Genomic DNA, 11,164 nt, shown 5'->3' with positions numbered 1-11,164 from the left:
GTTATATCTGTCTGGAGCTCTTCACTGTTCGCATTCCATTGGCTGTCAGCTTAACTCGTCCTCTTGGTGTTATTGTTTTAGCGTATAGCTTCGCAGCTTCTACACTTCTTAATAGCTTTCTTGAGAGTATGTTTCTTTTCTCTCAGCAGATCTGTTTTATCCTGCAGCATTCTGCATAATTCCTTCCTTAATGCCTCAGAGCTCTTTCTGATGAGATCTTTCAGTTGTCTAAATTCTCAGGATTCAGTGAGTTGTCAGTGCAGTCACATGCTAATCAATAGTCTCCATCTCTTCTTGAACTCTGAACAAAAATACCATTCATAAGTAACATTTAAGAATGGGTTCAAAATGTGTCTTCAAAGCCTGCATAATCTCTTGACTAAAGCCCAGACTGCAGTATTGTTTTATCATAAAGCTTATAGCACTCTCATGTTGTCTTACAGAGAAGACTTGTATGCTTGGGTTTTAAAATTTTTTAAAATTTTTTTTTAAAGTAGCACTGTCACAATTTCATCATGCCACTGAGTATGGAAAAGGTTCTCATTCTATCACATAGTTACATATGACTTAGTGAGCTCCATGTATCTTAATGGGAATAGTTTCAGGATCATCATTAGACTTTTAATTCCAGATTTTTTAATTCAAATTTCACCACCTGGCAGAATTGGAACTCGGGTCCCCAGAGCATTACCGCTCTCTGGATTACTTTTCCAACAACACCACTGAGCCATTCCCCCTTCCTCCCCACCCTAGAAGTGGATGAGTCAGTGAAACCAAGGAGCATTTCAATGCCTTCCAGTTCAGCCTGAAACACGATATGGACAAACTGGAAAAGAAAGAAGTGATCAAGAAAGTGACAGCTCTTGCAGACTGTGTTATTAGCATGATAGTAGTAAGAAAACCTGTAATACTGAGAGTATGCATAGATCCAAAGAACTTCAATAAAGATTTGAAGAGATCCTAATATTGTATGCCAACCATTTAAGGGTTTTGCTGCAATTTACCATGGTAAAGGTCTTCACTTAATTAGATGTGAAGGATAGTGGCTAGTGAAGCTGTATGAAAATAGCAGTTTTCTCCATTTGGGAGAGAGAGAGAGAGAGACAGAGTTATTCATGTCTTTTAGCATTTTTTTGCTGCTCCAGAACAGTGGTAATGCAGAAAGCACAAGTTGGTTTTCCCAGAGTAGAAGCTATTGTGGCTAATCTGCAAGTTTATGGATGTCTAGTCTGCAGAGAAAATAGAAGAAACCATCATGGACCATGATCAAAATCTGGTGTGACTGCTAGAGAGAGAACTTGCCTGATGAACTTGAAGCTGGGCAAGGAAAAGATGCAATTGAAGATACCGGAAGTCAGATACATGAGTGAAGTATTGAGAACTACGTTACTTCTCTCAAATTCTGACATGTGAAAACTGTAGCGGCGATGAAGCAACCAATAGATTTGAAAGCAGTGTGACTATTATTTGGATTTGATGCCAGTGAGCAGGGCTTGGAGAAACCCTTATCCAGCGTGGACAACCAGTTAGATCTGTATTCAGGGCATTAACACAAACTAAACAATGCTATAGTCAGAATGAGTGCTTCGCTATAGTCTTTGCTCATGAACATTTTAATCAATAACATTGGAAGAGGCAATGTGATAATGTAGACTGACTACTTCGAACTATCATCCTCCAGCTATTTGTATTTCATTCCCAACATCTGTAAATTAATGCTATTTTGTTTCCAGAGACAACATCTGGATGTGGCTTGGAAGCTCTTGCAAACCTGTTGGCACTTCCTACATAGAAAGCTGAGGACACTAAGACAGTGGGAAGTCTTAGATTCAATGAGAAGCAACAGCTCAGTGTGCTCTGGAAGTCATCAACGCAATAGAGACATTGAATCTAAAAGATAAATGTCTTGCTTAAACAGTAGGCCAAATGACCACCTTCTGCAATGTAAGACTTCTGCTCAAATCAAACGAACAATACAACATGATGCAGCTCTCCACATGCTGAATGAAGTAGTGATGATCTGAAAGCATCAAGAACATAAGTTATTAGGAGACAATATTAGGCGTAGAGAGATGAAGTGATAGCCAAAGATGGTGCCTTGTACAAAAGGAATAGTTATTATTCCTAAAGCAATAAGAAAAAAGATGCTGAAGTGATCAGTGCAAGCCACTAAGCAATCAAGTCTAGTCTGGGGAAGACAAAAATGCTCTCTGGTCCAACATAAGCAATGAGGTTAAGCACCACGGCTAATATGTGTTTGCAAATAAATACCAAGTTAAGCAAGCTAAAGAGCTGCTTAGAGTGCATGACATCTCTGATAGATCATGAATGAAGCATGGGATAGACCTTTTCACCCTCGCAAGAACTATTTATCGTGTCACCATCAACTGTTATTTCGACTGGGTGTTTGACCAGGTAACTTCAATGACTACCATTGAGATTGTAGAATGCCCTGAAGCACACTGTTGTCATCTCGGTATTCCATACAACATGATAAATGATAATGGCTCTTGATTCTTGGGTGAACAATTCAGCTGTTTCTTCCAAGCTTGGGAAATTCAGCACAATAAACCATTTTCACACTATCGCTTATCAAATGAAAAGGCTGAGGCAGCAGTGAAAATTGCCAAAGGGATCATCAAGAACAGCACAGACTTGTACATGGCAGTCCTTGAGTGGACCACCTGAAGACCTGAAAAGATGGGTCATTGGGCTTGAAACATCAACTCTCTTCTCTCCACAGATGCTGCCAGACCTTCCGAGTTTCTCCAGCAATTTTGGCCTTTGTGTGGTCCTGTCCTAATTTTGTTGTGCTGCATTCAAACTATTCTCCCAAACTTTGCGGTGGGGGAGGGGGGAGGGAAGCAAAGCAAGAACTACTGAAGCCGGTCTGAGTAACAAAGCGAAGGTGAAACAACTTCTAAATTTGATTTTGATAGAACTGCTAAGTCATTTTCAGAGCTGAGCATTGGAAAGCCAGTTAGGATGTAAAGGTTCAACATTCTCAATAACGATCAGCCCATGTGGTAACTGGGTACCTGTGTGGAGCTTTTGTCACTTCTGATACATTCTAAATGTGAATGACCAGATACACCACCACAGCTACATACAGACGTCGAAATACAGCAAGAGAAGCAGTCAGCAGGAAGAAGTGAGCTCACAAAGTGCAAATCAGTCCCAGAGGTTCACTGTTGCTCAACAACAAAAATGGATTAGCAACAACAGTTTACATGGCAAAATCGCTTTCACAAAAGCATAAGAATGGCATTCCATGGAGAGAGAATATTATTGCAGGAACAAGCAGACACCAGAAAAATGGCCAATAACAACATACAAATGTACCTTTAAGATACTTACATTGCATCAGTGTGTTTAAATCATGCATGTGCAGAGTGACGCAAGTGGAACTGAATAGAGTTGACATGGTTCGTTAATAAATGACCTTTTCTTTCTGCTCATATACATTTGGAGACCTACATAACTTGTACTATCATTTTTAGTTACATGTAAGTTTTTTGTTCTTTTTGTGCAAAGGGTATATTTGAAGAAATTGAGTTGTTACTTTTAAGTATCCTAGCTGGTTTGTGTAGGCTTTTGCTAGCTTTAAATACCTTTGTGTGCACTCTGTGGCGACCATTAAACACCATCACTTATAGCAGTCTTCTATTTTCTGTTGCCACAAAAAAAAGGCAATGGTTTACAGTGGGAAATAAAAGAACAAATGTTTAGTCACTGGCGTACACCAACGATGTGGACTGTTCACACAAACTTTGATCCAATTACTAAGCATATTTCTAACTGTTTTTGAGCAGAAACAGTTGGAAATGTTGTTCCAGTTAAATGCCTCTTCAGCAGAATGAGGCCTCTGGCGGGGATCTTTGACCTTTTTTTTTCCCATGATATCCATATATGAAAACTATTTAGGCTAGCATTCCAGAAGTTATTTTGTTTGCTACTTCACGTTTTGATTCTTAGTGGTTGACCTTCCAAGGTTAATCTTTGGAAAGTGAAGTTAGAGGGTGAGGTAAAATTTAAATCGAGATATACAAACCGTATTCAGAACCCATTCTAAAGTCATACAATGTGGTATTTTCATATTTCCTGTACATGTTTATAACACTCCTGTACATGTTTATAACACACCTGTAAGACTATATGAAATAGAAGCAAAGGTAGACAGTTTAGTTCCTCAAAGCTGCCCGTGACTGATCTCATCTCAACTCTACTTTCCTGCCCATTATCCATAACCTCTTAAGCCATAATTTATTAAAAATCCATCTGACAAATTTATTCCATGTCCCAGCATCCACCATTCTCTGGGGTAGTGAATTCTGCAGATTCATGACCCTGAGAAAAGTAATTTCTGCTCATCTCTTAGGATAAGGGATGGCAGTTTTACAAAAAACTATGACTTCTCATTCTAGAGTGCTCCATTGGAGGAAACATCTTCTCAACGTCTACTTTGTCAATCCCCCTTAGCACCTTACATACCTCAATTAGATCTCCTCTCATTTTCCTAAACTCCTGAGAGTATGGGCCTAAACTGCTCAGTCTTTTTTCAGAGGACACTCCCCTCATCACGAATCAATCTAGTGATTCTCCCCTGAACTGCCTGCATTGCAACTATATCCCTTCTCAGTAAGGGGACCAAAATTGTATGCAATACACCAGGTGTGAACTCACTGCCTTAAAAAGTTGCAACAACATTTTCCTACTTCTAGACTCTTTCCTTCAGCGATAAATGCTAAAATTCCATTTGCTTGCATTATTACCTGCTCACCTGTGTATTATTTTTATTTTTTAGAGGAAATTGCATTTGTGCAACTTTCTGGTAAAATGCAATTTCCTGGTAATCATGAAATAAATAGATTGAGAATTTGGGGATTGGGGATATATGTAAGTCTTTTGCATATTAGGGCAATGACATTTGCTTTGAAAGCATGAGAACATCGTCTGTCATGAGATTAGGGATTAAATCCCAATTGCTTCTTTTTAGTTTCAAGTTATTTTGAGAATCGGCATCTTTGTATCAGTGAGGGAAGTTTGCAAGGTAATGTCTTGAGCTGTCTTGGAGTTATCTTTTAAACACTTGCATTTGACGGCTGTAGGTATAATCCCTGTGAAAAATGACTGGAACAATGAACTGTTGATTATTAATGAAGCAATGGCGTCACCTCATAAAACTCAGCAACTTGCAAATAGATTTTTATTTCATACAAAATAGTCAAATTGTTTGAACTATTGCTTGGAGTAACTACAAGTGACACTAAGTGCTTTACAAACAGAGGCACTGTAAGTTACCATTACCTGAAAACATATGTGGAGGCAGTACAAAACCTTCAATTTGCAGAGATGCTTAGATGTGCATTCAGTACTATTATTTCCAGTTAACCTAATTTAGTTCATTGTGCTACCTGTTGTTTTTAAGATTTTACTTTGCTTTCAGATTATTAGAAATATGTCTATTTACTTCTTTTAAAAAAAGGTTTGAAATCACCTCCTGTTTTTGAAGGTATAGCTTAAGAGCTTTTGTAACGATAGACTTGGAAGATTCTAGGAACAGCTGTCTCATAAATTAATTATTAGTGACAAGTTTATATTGCATAAATCTAAATGAGTTGAGAGTATGGTCCATTACCAGCTAACTGCACAAGGTATTTGTCATTTTACACTCTTCAGTTATTTTTTAGTGAAGTGTTAAAAATGTAAGACTTTTCTCTTGGATGACATTGAGAGATGCTGTCTGTTTCTAAGAGAGGTAAAGGCCCATATAAATGTTTCACTAAACCTAAGTGTTACTCATTTGACAGTTATGTGCGCTGTCATTCCACGGGCTATTTGCTTATCGCAATAAACAGATGAAATATGTGAATGGTCTGTAGTGGCCTTTCAGTGCATCAAGCCTTTTGAGCCTGTGATTTTCTTCATAGAACATTCTGCGCAAAACATTCCAGGAATGATGATATGGTCAGCAGTTGAATAGTAAGAGCACTTGCATTATCCTTTCAGCGGTTAGATTTTGCGTGACAGAATTGCAAAATACTTTATAAAGATTATAGTTCACTCTTTGAAAGTAAACTAGGTATTGTCATTTTAAAACTCCTCAAATAAATTTGCATGTATTTTATACAGCAGAAGTAATGAATCACAAAAATAATGACTGCACACTGAACTGTTGCTTAGATGAAACTGCAGCAGAATGTGTATTTTATTTGTTGATAGGATTTTGATTGTAAGCTGTGAATTTTTTAGGGAGGAATTTTTGTTATAAGGGAACAATCAGAATTTGTTTCAAGTTATTTCTTTTGCTACTGAATGGCTTTGAGAGTCTGGTGAGCGGGTAAACTGTCCACATCTGGGAAATGACAAAATATTTTTTAAAAAACTGCAACAATATGACACTTTGTCTCTATGTTTGTTTACAGCTATTTAAACACATTGCCAAATCATGGATTTGGAAAATCATAGATTATTGGAAGAACCATCCAAGTCACCCCACTCTTGAATCCTTCATGCATAACTTAGTCAATTTCTCCCTTACAAGTACATATCCAATTTGATCCAGTATATTAACTCACTGCTTAGCAAGAATACATGGACTTCTTCCCTGCTGCATGCCAATATTTTTTGCAAATGATCTTAAATCTGTGACTTTGGCTAGTGGCAACCATTGTTCCTTATCCTCTCTCAAAACCCCTGAATACCTCTTAAATCTTTCTCTTGGCTATCTTTGCCTTAAGGAAAAGTTGTCAGATTCTTTCCATACAACTGAAATCATTAATTTTTAATATTTCTGGTAACTCTCCTCTAAGTCCTTGACTTTCTTCTTAAGCTGTAGTGCTGTAAATTGGACACAACAGTCTGAACATCACTGATTAGGCTTCAGATAAAGGTTTGGTGTAACATATTTTCTTTTGAACACTCTGCCTCAATTGATACAGCCAAGGATCAAATATTTTTCAAAATCTTGCCAACTCCTTCTATCACCTTCAAAACTTTGAACATGTGAAACCCTTGATGTCTCTTTCTACAAATCGTTTGAAGTTATACCATCTATCTATATTGAATTTCTTTTACAGTGCATCACAGTATTGCTTTACACCTCTTGCATTAAATTTCATCCACCATCTATCCGTTTCGCCAGTGTGTCCTCCTGAGGTCTGCTAATATACCCCTCATTGTTTTCTTTATTTCCAAGCCTTGTGTCATCTGCAGATTTTAAAATTGCTGCCCCTAGACCCAATTCAAATCATTTATACATATGTACAAGGTCAATTGTCCTAATACTGCTCTTGAAAGACATAATTTATACTTCCAAGCAACCTGAAAAACAATTATTCACTACTACCTTCTTTCTACCTCTTAACCAATTTTGTATCTGTGCTGCTGCTCTCCCTTTAATTCCTTGGAGTTGAATTTCCAGCTAATCTGTTACGTGGCTCTTTATCAAACACTTTATGAAAGGTCATACACACTTCTTCAACATTGATGATGCAGAGTTTAAGTTTGGGATAGGAGGAATCAGGAAAACAGATTTTCTTTTCAATTTAACTGCTTGGGAAATGCAATAAATTAGACCCAGTTCTAATTCAGAATGATTGTAAGCAAAATAATACAATTTTCAGTGTTGTGCATTACTGTTTGAACTATTTCAGTGACTGCTTTTTTGCTGTTTAGGTGGCCACTCCAGTGTTTGTTCCTCCAAAATCGTATACGCTACTTCATCGGATGTCTGGAAAAGGCCTCGGAGCAGAGTATCACTTTCCACGTCAGCCATGTATTTACAATTCAAAAATGGTTTCTGTTCAGATCATATTAACCAATAACTCGGATAAAGAAATCAGGAACATTCGAATAGGAGAACAGAAGCTCGCATCAGGGATGCGCATACATGATTTCTATGAAATAGGTAATGAAGTACAACATTGGTATTACAAATTCCTGCTTTACATTTGGTTACATTCCATCTTTTCTTGATGCTTGTTGTGGGGTCCACTTTTTTTAATAACTGTAAAACCATTAGACCTATGCTTGCAGCCTTTTATAAGGAACTGAGATTACTATTGGTGATGTGATAAATCTATAGTTTTGTTCTGTGCCTTCATTTTTTACTTTGTGTTTTCGAGTCAGAGATGTACAGCACAGAAACAAACCCTTTGGTCCAACGTGTCCATGCCAACCAGATATCCTAAATAAATCTAGTCCCATTTGCTATTATTTGGCCTGAATCCCCCTAAACCTTTCCTATTTATATACCCATCCAGATGCCTTTTAAATGTTGTCATTGTAGCATCCTCCACCATTTCCTCTGGCAGCAGATTCCATACATGCATGACCCTGTATGAAAAAGTTGCCCCTTGGGTCCCTTTTTAAATCTTTCCCCTCTCACCTTAAACCTATGCCCTCTAGTTTTGGACTCCCCCACCTGAGGGAAAAGACCTTGTCTATTTATCCTGTCCATGCTCCTCATGATTTTATAAACATCTATAAGGTCACCCCTCAGCTTCTGAAGGTCCAGGAAAAATAGCCCCAGCCTATTCAGCCTTTCCCTATAGCTCAAACCCTCCAATCCTGGCAACATCCTTGTAAGTCTTTTCTGAATCCTTTCTAGTTTCACAACACCCTTCCTTTGGCAGGAAGGTCAAAATTGGCCCAGCCTCGACATGTCCACCCAATTCCTATACTCAATACACTGATCAATAAAAGCAAGCATACCAAACGCCTATCCTGTCTAACTGCCACTCCACTTTCAAGGAACTATGAATCTGCACTCCAAGGTCTCTTTGTTCAGCAGCACTCTCCAGGACCTTACCATCAAGTGTATAAGTCCTGCCCTGATTTACCTTTCCAATATGCAGCACCTCACATTATTTTAAATTAAACTTCATCTGACACTCCTGGGCCCATTGGCCCATCTGATCAAGGTCCTGTTGTACTCTAAGGTAACTTTTGCTGTCCACTACACCTCCAATTTTGGTGTCATCTGCAAACATACTTGCTGTACCTCCCATGTTCGCATCCGAATCATTTATATAAATGATGAGAAGCAGTGGACCCAGTACCGATCCTTGTGGCACAGGCCTCTAGTCTGAAAAGCAATCTTTCACCACCATCCTCTATCTTCTACTTTTGAGCCAGCTTGGTATCCAAATGACTAGTTCTCCCTGTATTCCATACTAACCAGTGTACCACGCGGAGCCTTGTCAAACGCCTTGCTGAAGTCCATATTGATCACGTCCACCGCTCTGCCCTCATCAATCCTCTTAGTTACTACTTCAAAAAACTCAATTAAGTTAATGGGACACGCGTAAAGCTATGTTGACTATCCCTAATCAGTCCTTGTCTTTCCAAATACATGTAAATCCTATCCCTCAGAATTCCCTCCAACAGCTTGCCCACCACTGATGGTTCACCAGTCTGTAGTTCCCTGGCTTTTCCTTGTCACCTTTTTTGAATAGTGGCGCCACGTTAGCCAACCTCCCAGTCTTCTGGCACCTCACCTGTGGCTATCAATGATTAAAAAAAATCTCAGCAAGAGGCCCAGCAATCACTTCCCTAGCTTCCCACAGATTTCTAGGGTACACCTGATCAGGTCCTGGGGATTTATCTACCTTTGTGTGTTTTAAGACGTCCAGCACCACCATCTCTGTATTATGAGCATATTTCAATATTCCCTATTTATTTCCTAATGTTCTATAACTTCTATATCTTTCTCCACAGTAAATACTGATGCAAAATACTCATTTAGTATCCTTTGCTGATAAGGTAGTATCTGCTATCTACTTCGTAGTTTTCCTGAACAACAGAGTTCAAATAATTGCTCTGTAGTCAGCTCTGTTGTTAACATTTTAGAAATGGCATTTATCGTAATCCTGAAGCATAGCAAGTGTGAATAATGTTATAGAAGTCCAACATTTTGATTAAAAACCAAAATTGCAAAGAAGAGATTTCATTTACAATTTCCCTCGGCTTTGATTAAGATGACAAGGTGTTGGGACATAACAGACCAAAAGCTCACCAATTTCTGCCCTGCGCTGGTATAGTGCTGTGGTTGTTGGGTTGATAGGGATGTAGTAGAAAAGGAGGAGAGGGGGAACAGTGGAAGGCCTGTTAGAAATGACCTCAGCATCTTTGTAGCCATGTGAATGATCACTTGGATAATACTGATGATGCAGAGCTAAAGGAGGAAAGCAAGGTTGCAGAGAAGTGTGAAGAGATGTAGGTAACTTCTAAGTGAGGATGTGAAAATTTGGCAGCTGGTGTGTAATGTGGAAAACCTTTGAATTTGTCCACTTTAGGAAGAATAAAAATACAGGTAATGTAAATGGGGCAAGTTTGCAGGATGCTGCAGTGCAGAGGGATCTAGGCGTCCTTGTACATGAATCAGAAAGATACCATGCAAGTGCAGCAAGTAATTGAGAAGGGAAATGAAATTATTACAAGCAACATGGATTATAGAAGTAGGAAGGGTTTTCTACAACTGTAGAGGGTATTGATAAGACCACACCTGGAGTTCGTGTGGACAGTTCTGGTATTCTCAGTTAAAGACAGGATTGCTTGCATCGGTAACAGTTCAGAGAAGGTTTCGTATGCTGATTCCTGGAATGAAGGGATGGTCTTACGATAATGGAAGAATAGGTTGGGCCTGGAGGAATGAGTGCGTGTCTTATTGAAACATATGGGACTGCACCAGTAGATGTTGAAAGGATGTTTCCACTCATGGGAGAATTTTAAACAATGGATCTCCCAGTTAAGACAGATGGGGAGTTTCTTCTCTGAGGATCCTTTGCTTTTGGAATTATATTCGACAGAAAGCAGTGAGGGTTGGCTCATTGAATTTAGTCAAAGTTGAGATTTTTGTTTGAGGTGTTAAGGATTTGAGGGCCAGGCAGGAAGGTGAAGTTGAGAACAAAATCAGATCAGTCATGATCCTGAACAGTGGAGCAGACTTGGTGGACCTACAGTCGTCCCCATTTCTATTGGAACAGGAAACGCAGAGAAAGTTCTGAAACATGAAAAAAAGTACACTTTAATTTTCTAAAAAGATTGAGCCTTCGTCATTGTTGTGTTGGAATCTTAGAATATTACTGCACAAAAGGAGGCCATTCAACTTGTAATTTCTGTGCCATTGGAATAGTAATTAGAAATGGTCTTCTTACCATAT

The 11,164-nt window shown here is 38.7% G+C and overlaps 1 protein-coding gene across 1 annotated transcript in view; it reads left to right on the top strand.

The window, feature by feature from the left end:
- ap3b1a (adaptor related protein complex 3 subunit beta 1a) overlaps positions 1–11,164 on the top strand; it is a 290,460-nt gene that overhangs the window by 222,086 nt on the left and 57,210 nt on the right. Inside the window, exon 20 of the mRNA XM_048593837.1 lies at positions 7,678–7,909. Within this exon, the coding sequence (XP_048449794.1) occupies positions 7,678–7,909 (232 nt within the window). The remainder of the gene's footprint in view (positions 1–7,677; positions 7,910–11,164) is intronic.

The sequence above is a fragment of the Rhincodon typus genome, chromosome 3, assembly GCF_021869965.1.
Source record: "Rhincodon typus isolate 14 chromosome 3, sRhiTyp1.1, whole genome shotgun sequence".
Taxonomy (NCBI): Eukaryota; Metazoa; Chordata; class Chondrichthyes; order Orectolobiformes; family Rhincodontidae; genus Rhincodon; species Rhincodon typus.
This window is presented reverse-complemented; position numbering and strand designations above follow the sequence as displayed.